This window comes from Bacillus rossius, chromosome 7, assembly GCF_032445375.1.
Source record: "Bacillus rossius redtenbacheri isolate Brsri chromosome 7, Brsri_v3, whole genome shotgun sequence".
In the NCBI taxonomy this organism is placed as follows: Eukaryota; Metazoa; Arthropoda; class Insecta; order Phasmatodea; family Bacillidae; genus Bacillus; species Bacillus rossius.
The window spans coordinates 13,587,916-13,603,001 of NC_086335.1; the positions used below are offsets into that span (position 1 = coordinate 13,587,916).

The following is a 15,086-nucleotide window of genomic DNA, read 5'->3' on the forward strand; positions in this document are numbered from 1 at the left end:
AAAATAAAAATTTCTTCAAAAATTAATAATGAAAAATTATTTTGGAAACTGCAACCAACATAATATGAGAAAATGTTTAATTGAATTTTAATATATTTTTTTGCTATTGAGAAGCTATATACATTCAATATTATCACCTTAATTAATGGTTCAATTAGTAAAATAAAATATTAACCTATATCTTTAAGAGTAGATAGGAATAGCCGATTCAAGCGCAGGCGCAGGATCCAGGATCCGGCGGCCATCTTTGATGACGTCATCTAATCCATGCTAATCCGTATGCCAACTCTATGCTAATCCGTATGCCAATCTATGCTAATCTGTATGCCAATCTATGCTAATCCGTATGCCAATCTATGCTAATCCATATGCTTATCTATGTTAATCCATCCGCCATTTGGTTTTCTAGAAATTTTCACCAACTTTGAATTGTGACGTCACTGTTGCACTTTTCGTCACGGCCGCCATCTTGGATTCGAATTGTTATTTCGAAAATCAATGTAAACATCAGCCGCCATCTTGTTTCGTCTGCTGGTGGTCACCATCTTGTTTTCGTCTGCTGGAGGCCACCATCTTGTGACGTCATATAGTTCTGTTGGTCGCCACCAGGTAGCAGCAGGGATAAATTTTTTCTTTAACTAAAATATTCTCAGTGCTGGGACGTGAAAACATAGAGGAGTCAAGGTTAGAAAGCAGATGCTCTATCCACATTTTTTTATACTATGTTTATTAAAGACAATTATATGCTCATTACAGTACACAACAGAGGAATTTTACACAAAAGTATTGGTTACATAGTCCCGCCCCATCACGCACACCAACAAAACCACACGAGCCCTTACATATTTTCAAAACACACAAAGGTAATGCCCATATCTCCTTCTGAGTGTTTGTTTTTTGACCATGGCCCATCGGTCAGTTCGTAACCGGAAAATGAAGTCCCACAGGAAGTACGGCTCCGGAGTTGTAAACACGAAAGCGATCAGATGCGACATAAGCCATACGGCAGCCCTCCTCTTCATGGACGGGAACGCTGTAAAGTCATGGTAGCACATCCTGTCCGCACATACGTCTCTTGGTGATACGCCCAGGAGTCTTGCCAGTGTTCTTTGACACCACACCCACAGTCGGCCCGAGGAGGAGCAGATGTACAATCTATGGAGAGCCATGTCACAGTAGCCACAGATCTCACACAGGTCGTCCCGGGATAGTGCGATGCATTTTCTTCGGTATTTGGTAGGGATCAAATCATTCACGAAAGCATAAGCGGCAGCCCGGAGATGCGTGGGTAGATCAGGATCGGAGATGTTTTTCCATACATGAGCCCAATGCAATGAGTGTACTTTGGTCTGTACGTGGGGTGTCGTGTTGATCGCTCTGCGATGAAAATCGTAGAGTTGACGAGTGGACACAGTCGTACCGTCGGGAAGTTCGGAGACGGTAGTCCTTAATGTCTGGGCAGCTGTCCTGTACTGCCGGGGGAGGTTCCCCACTACTTCCCATGCTTCACTGTACAAGGCAGCTGTACAGCCACCCGCCAAGACCCGCTGTATGGAGGTCTTCTGGAATAAGGCTCTGGCCTTTGTCTCATGCTCGATGAGCCCTAGACCTCCATTTTGGACAGGCAAAGTTAATTGGTCTCTACTGACCCTGAAGAGGAAACCCTGCCATATAAACCACACCACATATTGCCGGACGCGGGCATCAGTTGCAGCTGTCAGCGGAAACACCTGTGCCATATACCATAACTGAGACAGACAGTATGTGTTGACAACATATACTCGTTGCAGGAGATCTAAATGTCTCAGGCGTGCTTCTAGCAGGCTCACCAAGCACCTTGTGCACCACCTTGTTCCAGTTCACTTGAAGTGTTTGCTCGATGTTGTTCGTGAAAATAATTCCCAGCGTGCGCATCGTCTCTGTGGGGTTGAAAGGGTGCGGTGGAGAGATAACATCGGGTGCAGCTTTCAAGTTCAACAAGTGCATTTTTTCGAAGTTGCATTTAGCCAGTGTCGCTAGGTGATACGCCGATAGGATGTCGTGGGCGACCGCTAACTCCCCTTGACTGCGCAATATGACCGTGATGTCGTCGGCATATCCAACGCACGTCAAGCGATTCCGATTAACACTTAATCTTCAGAGCATTGTATTGAACCTCCTATAAATGGGCTCAATGTATATCACAAAAAGCGCCATGGAGAGTGGGCATACTTGGCGAACCGATGATAGGATCGGGAAGGCGTCACCAAATCTTCCATTGATGGATAACTTCGAAGATAAGTCGCCACGGAAAACCCGTAATGTTGTTCTCACCAAGTGCGGGAAATTCAGGTGCTCAAGCACCCTGTCCAGGAACACCCAATTCACCCTATCGAAGGCTTTTTCGAGGTCTATGTTCAGAAAGGCGACAGCACCATGCGAGTTCTGTGTCATTATCTGTACATCCTGAAGGGCAGTGGTGGCATGCATAATGGACGTACCTGGCACAGCACAGTGTTGATCCGGACCAATGACTTGTGAGAGCATGTCCTTAATGCGATGAGCATATACCCGCGCAATGAGTTTGTAGTCCGCGCATAGAAGGGTGACTGGCCTGTAGTGAGATATCTCTCGTGGGCGTGTTCGCTTGGGAAGAAGAACGATAATGCCTTCCGCTTGTGTGCGTCCAAGGCGTCCCCGTTGAAGAACAGTTCGAACCATTTCACAGAAGTCTCCTCTAATCGTCGTCCAAAAATGTTGGTAAAATTCGTATGGAATGCCATCTATGCCAGGAGACATTACTTTTGGAGCCCGTCGAATTATTTTCGAGAGTTCATCCTCCGTTATTTCTGCCCCCAGTGCATCTTGTGCATCGTCCCCAAGGCTGCTGTCATATTAGTCCAGAAATGCTGTCCCTGCATCATAGTCGATGGCATGTTCCGCATATAGCTCCTTGTATTCACTGGTAAACGCCTTCAGTATTTAATTAGGATCCATTATTTCCATTCCATCTTCTTTCATTATCGAGATAATGTGTCTCTTCATTCACATCTTCCTCTCGCACATGAAGGATAGGATGCTAAGCCGTTCGTGTTGTAGTGCACTCTGGGTGTTACTGAATCCGATTCGGCTTTCCATGTTAGTTCTGTGAATGGCCATTATTTTCCCCTTAAGTTGGCGACATCTCTCTCTCACATTCGTGTCCAAAACAGATTAGGCATTTAATTCACGCAGCGCACTTTCGTACAAGTAGAGGATTGAGTCCTGTTTCCTCCGGCATCTTGCACAATGATGTTTATAAAGTCTGGTAATACCGGGCTTAACACTGCCTTCCCACCACTGTACCATGTCCGGGTAGCGCTGATTGCGTCGTAACCACTGTGTCCAATGCTGTCGGAAATCCTCATCCACTTCCCATTGCCCCAATAAACGTGTCTGAAGACTCCAATAATTCCTGCCCGGGGTTGGCGAGATTTCCGGGGCCGCCACTGTGCAGATCACCATGTTTTGATCAGACCGCCACCGGTACTACATCATAGGTCCTTGCATGTTGCCGCAGTGATCTGGACAGAGTAATCCTGTCCAGACGTGAGCTCGAATTATGTGAATGAAACATGTAATGCGGTGTTGTTTTGTTGAGAACATCCACCACATCTTCTATGTCTATTGCAGTAACGAGCTCTTGAAGTGTTGTGTTGGTTGGGTAATGGCCACCGATATGATCAAATGGTTTAATTACACAGTTAAAATCGCCGCCCAGTATAATACTTGTGCCATCATTCCTAAGAAAAGGGAAGATTTTCCATTCGAAAAAATTTTAGCTGCTCCGATCTGTGTTGCTTACCTGACGGAGCATAGACATTAATGCATTGTCCAAGAACGCTCTGTCCAGAAGCACTGGAAGAGTTCAGCGCTACTAGGGTGCCCGAGAGTATCCTGCCAGACGTGTGTTCCCTGATGTTAGTAAGTTATAAATGCTTATTCGTGACAATTATAGTGCTTATCCCCCTAGTTACAATATTAGGGTATACATTGAATTGATCGAAAAATGGCCACTGGGCCACGGCACACTCTTGTAGGAATAGTACATCTAAGGCTTGGGCGCGTACAATGCTAAAAAGTGAATGATATTTAAACGACGCTTCAATGGCACAGATGTTTACCGTCGCAATCGTCAGGACCTTGGTCATGTCCGCAGTTACTGTCTGCCAACTCACCACCCCAACCTACGCCCCTCGCACTGTCATTGCCATCTTTGCATTGTGCTATCGCTAGTTGCGCGACTCGAAGTGAGTGCTCCCGTTGCGAACGGGGACTGTCTGGTGTAATTGTTGCCTGACCCGTGGGGCTGCGACTCACATGACGAGCCTTTTTATCTTTGCGTTCGCTTGGAGGCCTGTCTCGACCCACTGTCTTTTTCTTTGCAGTAGCTCTGGTTTGCATCCCCTGGACACACTCAGACATGTAGTCGTCTACATCCATAATTTGTACTGTGGGAGGAGGAGGAGGAGTAGTGAAGTCCTGTAGCACCTGTGCAATAGGTTGCTTAGCATTCGTGGGAACCATAACAGTGAGTGTAACTGCCTCATGGGATGTGTCCATCTTGTCGACCAAAGACGAGGTCTGTACCGGTCTCCGGGGTGAAACACCTGATGTGGCAGGTCTGTCGCATAGTATGCATGTTTCTGTCGAGTTACTGCTCTGTGCGCTGCCCTGCAATGTCTGTGCCCACGTTCGCGGCGCTGCCACCCGCTCACGCGGCAAAGTGGGGCATACCGCGCGGTGGTGTCCCGCCTGCGCACGGAGGCTACAAGTCTGCAACTGTCCATCATAGTCCACAAAGCCGTGGTGCCCGTCTATCGTTATCTATGAAGGGATGTATTTATCGAGTTCCATTTTGACAATACAGACCCCGCATTGTTCATCAGTTAACGCGTGAATTTTCCCATATGGCGTCAGAGTGCTCATTTTTTTTTTCCATTTGGCACCTCGACTGGGATGTTTACCACGCGGACATTCGTCACATTGTCCAGAGCCAATTCAATTTCCACACTTATAGACTCACCATTCGCCGTGTAGATCTGTGACGTCCTGCCGGTCGCCATGAGGATCCTTTCCCAAAGCATCATAGACGTTAACTTGACGAAAATACAGTGTTGTCGCCCGCCCACTTGGACTGCGATGAGCTCGTCGTCGTGCAGGTTTAGGGTCTCGTCCAACCAGCGAAGTAGGTCCAGAGCAGGTGGTTTGGAGGTACACTTTATTCGAAGTGTGTTCACATGCGGAGTGGATTTGCGCGATTACATGGCTAAGTTAAGAAAACTATCCGTTCCTAGTGGGCACACTTGGTCCTTTAGTATGTATAAAAATTTCACTGTAATTATCTAAAGACGAAGAAGGTCCTATGGTCCTCAAATGACTTAATTTTTCGACTTGTAATTTTTACATTGGTGGTATTTAAATGATTTGTATGTTAGGTTGAATACAAAGGGTGGTAGGGGTAGCTGCAATATGCTAATGTGCGGATTAAATTGATGGTGTTGTGGGTTGGTTTAATAATTTATCACTATGAAATATGGATTTAATGTGGGTTTGTAGGTATGAAGTTATTTACACAAAATGTTTCGTGATAAACTAATGTTTTTGCTCAAGTCCCATACTTAGTTTCACACATATATGTGTATGTTCTGAATCCAAAAAATATTACATTTCAATTTTTCTATTTCCTTTCATAACTATAAAATTTACCAAGTCAAGTATTACCATGTAGAAGTTTAACTGTGTGTGTAGATAATGGCTGTGTGCTGAGGGACTCTTGGGTCCACGATGCCGTGAATTGCTTGAGACTGTTGTGGATAGCTCAGGCTATCAGACATTATTTAAAGATAAGTCATGATTGTGAAAGTACCTCGTGACCCCTTCTCTAACTGGTAAAGCCAATAGTGGTTGTACTTGGACCAAGCTATAAAGGTTAATCATACTTGTTGCATGGTTGATACAGGTTTTTACCCCATACCCCTTCGCACATCACAGACCTACCGAAACTCAGGAGTTGTTATGAAAATCTGCACATGAGCTATGTTTAGTGCTAAAATTGTAACAAATTTTAGGCTTGGTTGGTTTCAAGCAGGGGCTTCTTTGTTATTTTGAGGGGTAGTATGATTAGTAGTAGTTTGTGGGTTAAATTTTTGGATTTCGTGTAAATGAGTGGATTTGAGGCTGTGTATTCTTTTATTTCCGTTTTATGGGTTTTGGAATATTTTTCAGTTTAATGCTTCTCTGTACTTAAACATTTGTGCGGAGAGGGGATTGTGTGGGGAGGGGGTTGTGTGGAGTTTGAATATTTTTCAGCTAAATGCTTCTCTGTACTTAAAAATTTGTAAAAGTTACCAGTTACTAGGACTTTAAATATTTTCAGCTTAATGCTTCTCTGTACTTAAAAATTTGTAAACGTTACCAGTTACCAGGACTTTGAATATTTTTTGACTACTTCAGTGCAACTTGTCAGTTACAGTACTTTAAAATTTTAGTGATTTTTTAGATTATTTTCGGGCAAGGTAGTACTAACTTAAGGATTGGTTTTGAAGATATGTATGCAAACATTTTCATGTAATGGCTAGCTACATTGTTTTCTTAAGACTTCTGTTATAGTTCTCCGTACGTCGGACTTCCTTCGCGTGTTCCGTTCATTGAGCACCGACTACCGATTGTTGTGATGACATCAACCATGCAGAAATGGCCTGCCCTGCTACCTTTATTGCAGCTCATAACTGCTACTGTTATGAACGTCAGTGTGCTGACAACCAGCAGCATGACCTCAAGCAGTGTCATCTGTGCGGAAAGATGGTTGCTCGCAGTGGTAAATTGCGGTAATATATTACAACGTGTACTAGTGCTGCACTCACGAGTTCAGTCACCTGATGTATCTTCTGCTTCAAAACCTTCGAAAACTCCAGCCATGTCACACATCATGAGAAGAAGGCTTGCAGTCTCAACCCTAGCCATAAAATGTATTTGTGTGGGAACTATGTTGAAGTGTTCACCAGGGCTGGTAAGTTGAAAGCACATACCAAAGTGTGCAAGGATCCTGATCCACTATCAATCAAGAAGCAGAGAATGACCTCACTTAAGCCTGTAGTCATACCTAAGCCAAGCACCAGCCGAACATAGCTGGTGACAGAGGCGGGTTTTGACCAACATCCACGACTTCATCATTGCAGAAGTGGGAATCTGGGGTAACTTGAAGACTTGTGTGGTTGAAAATAATACCAGTTCTGTCAAGGACACACGTACATACTTGGACGCTATCAAGGTTAAACTAATAAGCCAACTTCTGGAGGAAATCGATGAGGATGGTCACTCAAGTATTACATCGTGCTTGAGTGTAATTGTGTAAAGCCAATGGGTACGTGTGAAGACAAGAGGGCCTTCGAAACCACGAATGTTCCACTCTTTGCAGTTTTTGAAGTGGAGGATGTCATTACTGAATACATCTTTATGATATGTAAAGAGGATCAATACTAATAATGAAAGGGGTCCGTATGGTCTTTGTCTGGTGCTAAGCGACTACAAATACAAATTAACAAGCTTGATCCATTTCGAGCTATCTCCTACATCGAAATACCTACCTGCATCAAAGAAAAATATGCGGTGGTCAATCTGTAAATACTTAGATGAGCACATAAGTTTTAAGTGTGCAATTCTGGTTGAGTTAGATGCGGGTGAGCATCTGAGCATGTTAATAAGTGCAACAATGACTTGGAGATAAGGTTCAACTTCACTAACAAGTTTCCCAATCTACTTCGGCATATCCCTCTGTTGAGAAACAGAATCATCGTGCCTGCATAGACATCAATAGCATCCATGACAACAGTTATCCGGGAATATAGATTTATATTTTGTATACTTAACGTACTATGCATCCAGTGTGTGTACTTTAAAACTGTGTGTCATTTCCGTATCTATATGATTTAGAAGCTAGAGTCTGATATTAATGCAGCTGATACATTAGTTGTCTCCTGACCGCACCAATACTGTTATCTAGCATTAGTTCTTGTTTTTCGAGGCGTTTAATGTAGTGGATTTAATATTATTACCTTTATGAATTAATATTTTTCTTACAGCGATGTTCTTTGTAGAATATTTTCTATGCTTTGGAAGAGGCTTTCACTGCAGTGCGTGTTAGGGCAGGAGTAATCGCCGTTGAGGGGGGGTCATGTCTCGCCAAGCCAATTAGGGTATTTGTAAATGTCGTATGTTACATTCCTGGGCTAATGGAACGTTGTTTGGGATGTTTTTAGGATTTATTTCCATGACCACCGCACCAGCTACAGGGTTGCGACTGGCTGCCTGTATTTCACAGAGTTATGGTTTAGTTCGACAAGTCTCTACCCGCGCTCTTGTCACCATGACTTCATCCAGCGACAGCGAAATGGATGATAGTAGGGAGCGTTCCCGCAACCCTCTGCATCGAAGGACACTTCCTTCTTCAGGACCTAGTCTAATTTCTTCCTTTGGACAGAGAGGCTGAAAATGATGCAGCTCGAACTTCCATTCTCCTACTCAGCAGTGGTAGTGATGATGTTGATGATGATGATAATAATGATGATGATGATAATTTGAGGTTGTGTAATCGGATGGATGGTTTGTCTGTCGCAAATACAAATGAAAAGCCATTCCCTTACATTACTCTTTTAATGTCATGCATGTGAGTGTGTGTGTTGTTTATTTTCATGTGTGTGTAGTTAGTCTTTAATGACATCATGGCTCGGAGACGATTGGCCTATACGCCTGACATTGAACATAAAGTGTTTTCATGTGGGTGATATATATATGTCCTTTTGGAGTAGGTACAGTCAGTCTGTTTGTAGAAGTCATAGACGTAGGATGTGTCCGAGTATATCAATTAGGACTCGTCAGATACCCGGTTGGCAGTGACGGGAACAGAGAACTTGGTGAGTACAGGCTACCGACTTGTCTCGTCTTGTCCCCCCGAATTGTCTCGACTGTCTAAACTTACTCCGTCTAGACTTGTCAGGACTGGGTGCATAACACTTGTAGGTTATTTACTTAATTGGTATATACAGTTAAACGAGTAATCCCCTATAAGCATACATTCAGGGACTTTGACAATGAAAATTTTCGTGTGTGTGTCTGATGCGCATAAGGGTACATATACTTTGACGCATCATGCCACACCTCTCCGGCCAAGATGGTTACTAGTGACGCTATCTACCAACTAGGTTTTTGAATTTGAATTTGGCGCGCTCCAGCGGTAACTTCAAGAATTAAAGATGGCGATGGTGGCACGCTCTGGTAGCAACACTAGGAACTAAAGATGACGACGGTGGCGTCATCTGGTATCGATTATATTAACTAAAAGATGGCGACGGTGGCGCCATTTACGAGCCAACTTGAGAACCAAGATGGTGGCGCCTCAAACAACTTATATTTGAATTTGGCGTGCGATACTTGCTACATCTACCAGCCAACTTGAGAACCAAGATGGCGACGTGCGACACCTGTCTGTTGACTCCCTAACTAATATTTGAATTTGGCGCCATCTGGTGGTAATGTCTGGTAGTCTGTGCTGAAATTTAAGATGGCGGCGATATAATAATTTGAATTTTAAATGTGGCGCTTTAGTTATGCATTAAGGAAGGCAAACAAACCCTCCCCCTATTTATCATAAACTATCCATCAGTACGTAGCATATATAGATTATTTATTCCCCCATATCCCAACTGGTCTCATGGTCCTGTGGATAGAGTGTCTGCTCTAACCTCGACGTCCTCTATGTTTTCACGTCACATGGATCGAATCACAGCCCCAGCACTGAGAATATTTTAGTTAAAGAAAAAAAATAATCCCTGCTGCTACCTGCTGGCGACGAACAGAACTAACGTCACAAGATGGTGGCCTCCAGCAGACGAAAACAAGATGGCGGCCACCAGCAGACGAAAAAAGATGGCGGCTGATGTTTACATCGAATTTCGAATAGTTGAAGTTCGAAAAAAAAATTCTAATCCAAGATGGCGGCCGTGACGAAAAGTGCAACGGTGACATCACGATTCGAAGTTGGTGGAAATTTCTAGAAAAGCAAATGTGGGATGGATTAGCATGGATTAGCATGTATTAGCATATGGATTAGCATAGATTGGCATACAGATTAGCATAGATTGGCATACGGATTAGCATAAATTGTCATACGGATTAGCATATATTGTCATACGGATTAGCATAGATTGGCATGCGGATTAGCATGGATTAGATGACGTCATAAAAGATGGCCGCCGATGACGTCATTCAAGATGTCCGCCGGATATTGGATCCTGCGCCTGCGCTTGAATGGGCTATTCCTATCTTCTTTTAAGTTTGTCTGAAAATAGGAGTTAAAACAATTACAAAGTACGAAATTCTGTAGAAAACTATCTACTTACCTTTGATGTTATAGGATCGCAATTGTAGTAAGTGGTGTACATGAGCATGCCAATCATGAAACATATAGATTTTAAAACGATGAAACCAAAAAAGAAGACGACGAGTGACCTGAAAAAATATAAGTTTTGATTAAATAAATATTCCTTTATTTTTCATTATTTTAATTTTAAATGTAATCAGTTAATTATAACTGGATGCAGTCTTGATGATTTAAAATTAAACTTCATTTATTTAAAAATATCCTTAAATAAATTAAATGATTATCTGCACATTTTTTAGTGATAATGTTTTAATTTTTTAAGAGTCTGCCAAGATGTTAATATTAAAATTTGAAGGTATTCAAAAGCACACAGGGCATTATTATTATATATATTACCATGCTTAAATTCAAAGCAAAATTCTAACCTCATATTAACATACAAATAACGTCTTATATTATTTTCGTTAAAATATTCACATTGTTCATCCTTTTAGAGATAAATGTACCACTCCCAGAATATTATCAATTAAATGAAAAATAAGAAAAAGAATTTTATTATAGTTTTCTTAAATGTAATTTCTTATGTGGTTTTGCAAAATTAAATATCGCACATTTCTAGTAGCTATTCAACAAATCAGCGAAAAATATTTTATATGTATAACAGTGACCTTACACATGAAAACATATAATATTTTCGTTTGGAAATTTCATTCTCATCTGAAAACCATAATCATATTGTAATTTTATTGTGCTTATATATTTTAAAACAAACAAAAAACAATAAAAATTTTAAATATATTGTGAAGGTCTAATTTAATAGAAGCTTCACACAAGCCTTATGTTTTGCCATTATAATATATATTTATATTTTTTCTTCGCATTGTTCTTAGCTAATGGTATGCCGTATGCAAGTATTTTATCAATCCACGCCCAATTCGGTTTGTTATCTCTTACATAATGGATGGTTTATTTATAAAAATTGGAAATATAATTCAACTATGTTTTACCAGCAGCTTCGCTCGCGTTGATATTCTTAAATATGTATCAAAGATCATTGCAAATTAAATAAAATAATATGTTAATTGGTTTTTTATTGCGTGACTAGGATCATCGGTATTTAAAAGTTCTAACATACAGTTTAGCTTAAAAATCTGAAAACATGCTTTATTAAGATATGTTTCACTACTACAAAAAATAAATAATTTTAAATACTAATATTTTTAAAAGTTCAAAGAATTAACGTATAATAAATAAAATTTTCTTTTAAAGAGCTTAAATCAGTGATTATTCTAGGATGATCCTGTATACTATATGTTTTCTCTGTCCAGTGCAAATATGTGTAAATTTCGGGAATTGGATACACGCGAACAGGCTACATATAGTTGGCCATGGTAAAAGCATGGTTTTTCCAAATGCACCCCTGCTACCTGCAATGTTTGCCCTTGAGCTTTGTTAATGGTAACAGCAAAACTATACCTGGCGGGAAACTGAACTTTTTTGAACTGGAACGGTAGATCCATTGGGATAATTTGAATTCAAGGTATGATAACACTTTCCCCATCACCGACACCTGTTAAAATAGTGGCACCAAGTATATTCTGCGCCAATTGTGTGATATGAAGCCTCGTTCCATTACATAATCGAGGAGCATCTAGATTTCTCATAAGCATAACTTGTACAGTTAGTTTCATTTGAAGTTTATTTGAGCGTACACCCAGGATATGAAGTTGTTCTGTATCCATGATTATATCTATTGACCAATACTCCTTCATTTCACCTTGCACCTCTTTTAAAATAAGAGTTCATTTTATTAACGATTTAACGTTTTAGCGACATTACTGAACTAGCGCACAACTACTGATCACTATTCAAATTTTGTTGAAAGTCTAGGAAAACTTCATTAAAAAGATCCACATAATTTTCTACTAAATTAGAAAATTCTCTAGAAAGTAAAATATAACCTTCAGCATCATTATCCAAGCAACCATCACCGAAGAAAATAATGAGACACCTAACCTCAAAAATTCAAAAAAGTTTAAGTAATGCTTGGCGGTGACAGAAAAATAAAATTGAATAGTGAATTGACAGCTTATATTGGAGTATTAGATTGGCGGATTATTTAATTTACTTATTGAAAAGCCAGATGGCGTTAAATTTCATTCAATTCACTCAAACTCTCAGTCGGACGATCATACAAAACAATAGAAATTTTTTTGCCTTCTGAAAAAAATTACCTACTATACCCTTGAGAAAATGCGTAAAAAATTTCATGATGATCGGTTGAGTAGTTTCTGCGTGAAAGTGTAACAAACAAACAAAAAAACAAACTCACATTCGCATTTATAATATTGGTAAGAATGGTAAGGATAAAAGATTAATTCCGCGCTAACGATGAATTTAATTACTATCGTATGTGTTTATAATATGATTTAACAATTTAAACATGAGTAAAATATGTTATATAAATTATAATACATAAATTAGTGTCAATGATTCAAAACTGTAACGATGGTGCTGATATGCCAACTAGTTAGTCAGAACAGTACGAAGATGATTAAGTTTTGTATGTGTATTTATGTCAAAGGCCAAGAACAGCAAGAAAGTTTCGAATGGAAAGAAAGATTTCTGTTAGAGATCAGATAGGGGCAATACGTATCTGTAACTGTATCTCATCAAATACGATGAAAAGAAGATATTCTACATCGTGTAACTGAAACATAATTATGATAGCTGAATGACTATTTTAGAATGTAATTCTAAGCAAAGCTGTTTTTTTGTGGATCACTAATATTATAGTTAATAGAAGTTGTAAACGCAGTTTAAACAACCTTAGCATCTAGAAACATTTTTATTCCAAGAAATGTTATTGAAAAATGTACTACCACTTAATATGAATTAAAGATGGAAATTATTTGAAAAAGAGGTTTTCCTTAACACAGTTATTTCTGAATAACTAAGATATCAACGATTTATGACAAAGAATAAAACTTAATCGTCGGTTGTACAATTGGTGCTGAGTGAATATTGCTAAGAATGAAGCATGGTTGTGAAAGAGACCAATATTACAAGAAGTCTAAGAAGAAGACGACTAATTTTAACGTGCAGTTGTGACGAAGACAAGAACGGCTTTGATTTTGTTGTACGAGGAAACGATTTCATGGTAGTATTTCCGGGATAGCAAATTATTAAAGATCTATAACGATTCCGAGTAATTGATACTGATGGGCTTAACGCCGTAGGAGCTGTTCCGTTGTATGTGAGCCCAGCTGATCCAGAAGAACAAAAAGAGTTATTGGTGTCGAAGACGAAGCAAAGGGATACCTCGGTATTGTGTGCCCAGTAGAACCAGAAAAATCCAGATCCACGGCCTTTGCAGTCAACGACTCTGAGGAAATTACTGGGTACAATAGTTCCCACTTAGAAAGTCTACTAATCATAGGACAGCCAAGGTATTCTGAATAATTGAAATGTTGTTTGTTATTTGAACTGATCAGTCATCATCGGGACTGTTTTAAATAATATCTTCATGTTATTTTGTTGTTTATAACATTAATATATGGCAATGTTCTATATAGTCTATTTTTATCTCAATTTTGTGAAACATTAATAGGTTAGAATATATCAGTCACGACACATTAAATACACACTGGAACTTTAAATTGAATGACCATAATTTAAAATTTATAATTTATTTAGCTAGAAAATTTTATATGTAATATTTCATGTTAACCAACGGTCCATTTCACCATATACTGATCTCAGCCTGGATAATTACTGTATCATATAATCTTTTATGATATCTTAAACAAAAAAAACATTATTATTTTTAATTCCAACTTTGTTTTACTATGAATTTTAAATATTGCTATTAATTGTCCACATTAATATTATATATTGATTGACACAGCTGAAACCCTAACGACCGATCGAATCTAAACCAAAGTACTGATACAACACAAAACGTTATATAATAGATTTAATAACCAAACATGTGTACAAATTTATAATAAAGATTGTGATGCATTACGGGAGTCATTTTTATTTCATTAAGTAAAGGCAAAATGGTGCATTGGATATAGTTGATTCATTTGAACTGATTAAAAATAAGTTAAAGAGAATTTATAGTGTTAAATTTTAGGTCTTGTCATAAAAGAAAAGATCATATTAGTTTTTAACATTATAGGGAATAGTTATTCAGAGTGAAAGTAATTTACTGTTCCGTGACTTATGAAAAATTAAGTGTAACCACACTAGCAACATTCCTACATACTACCATATCTGGTGAAATAAGAGCAACAATAAACTATTTATTAGATCTAATGAAAAAAAAATTCACTTTCAAGCAGATTATTTATAAAAGAATTGTGAACAAAAATACTCACAGCCTAGCTTTTTTTAAAGATGGGAGTGCTATGAACTTCTGTATAGTTCCTTGACTCACACCAAGTCCACTCATCCAGAAAAACGTGGTTCCCAACGAAACGGTCCAAAATGTGTTCCTCGCAAAGGGATCTGGATTGAAGCTATGAAAGAACAATTAATTAGAAAAATATGCATTTTTTTAAATTGCGTATTTTATAACTGCACACACCTACAGCTCTAATCTCACACATACATTTTCTAATCATATAATTATATACATTCACACATATATTTGTTAACATTTTCCAAAATACAGTGAAGCATT

General features: G+C 39.4%; 1 protein-coding gene across 1 annotated transcript in view; it reads right to left on the reverse strand.

The window, feature by feature from the left end:
- The window catches only part of LOC134533679 (sodium-coupled monocarboxylate transporter 1-like), a 243,385-nt gene that overhangs the window by 73,653 nt on the left and 154,646 nt on the right, over window positions 1-15,086 (reverse strand). Inside the window, exons 7-8 of the mRNA XM_063371225.1 lie at window positions 14,782-14,922; window positions 10,419-10,527 (exon numbers count right to left, since the gene is read on the reverse strand). Coding sequence (XP_063227295.1) covers window positions 10,419-10,527; window positions 14,782-14,922 — 250 coding nt within the window. The remainder of the gene's footprint in view (window positions 1-10,418; window positions 10,528-14,781; window positions 14,923-15,086) is intronic.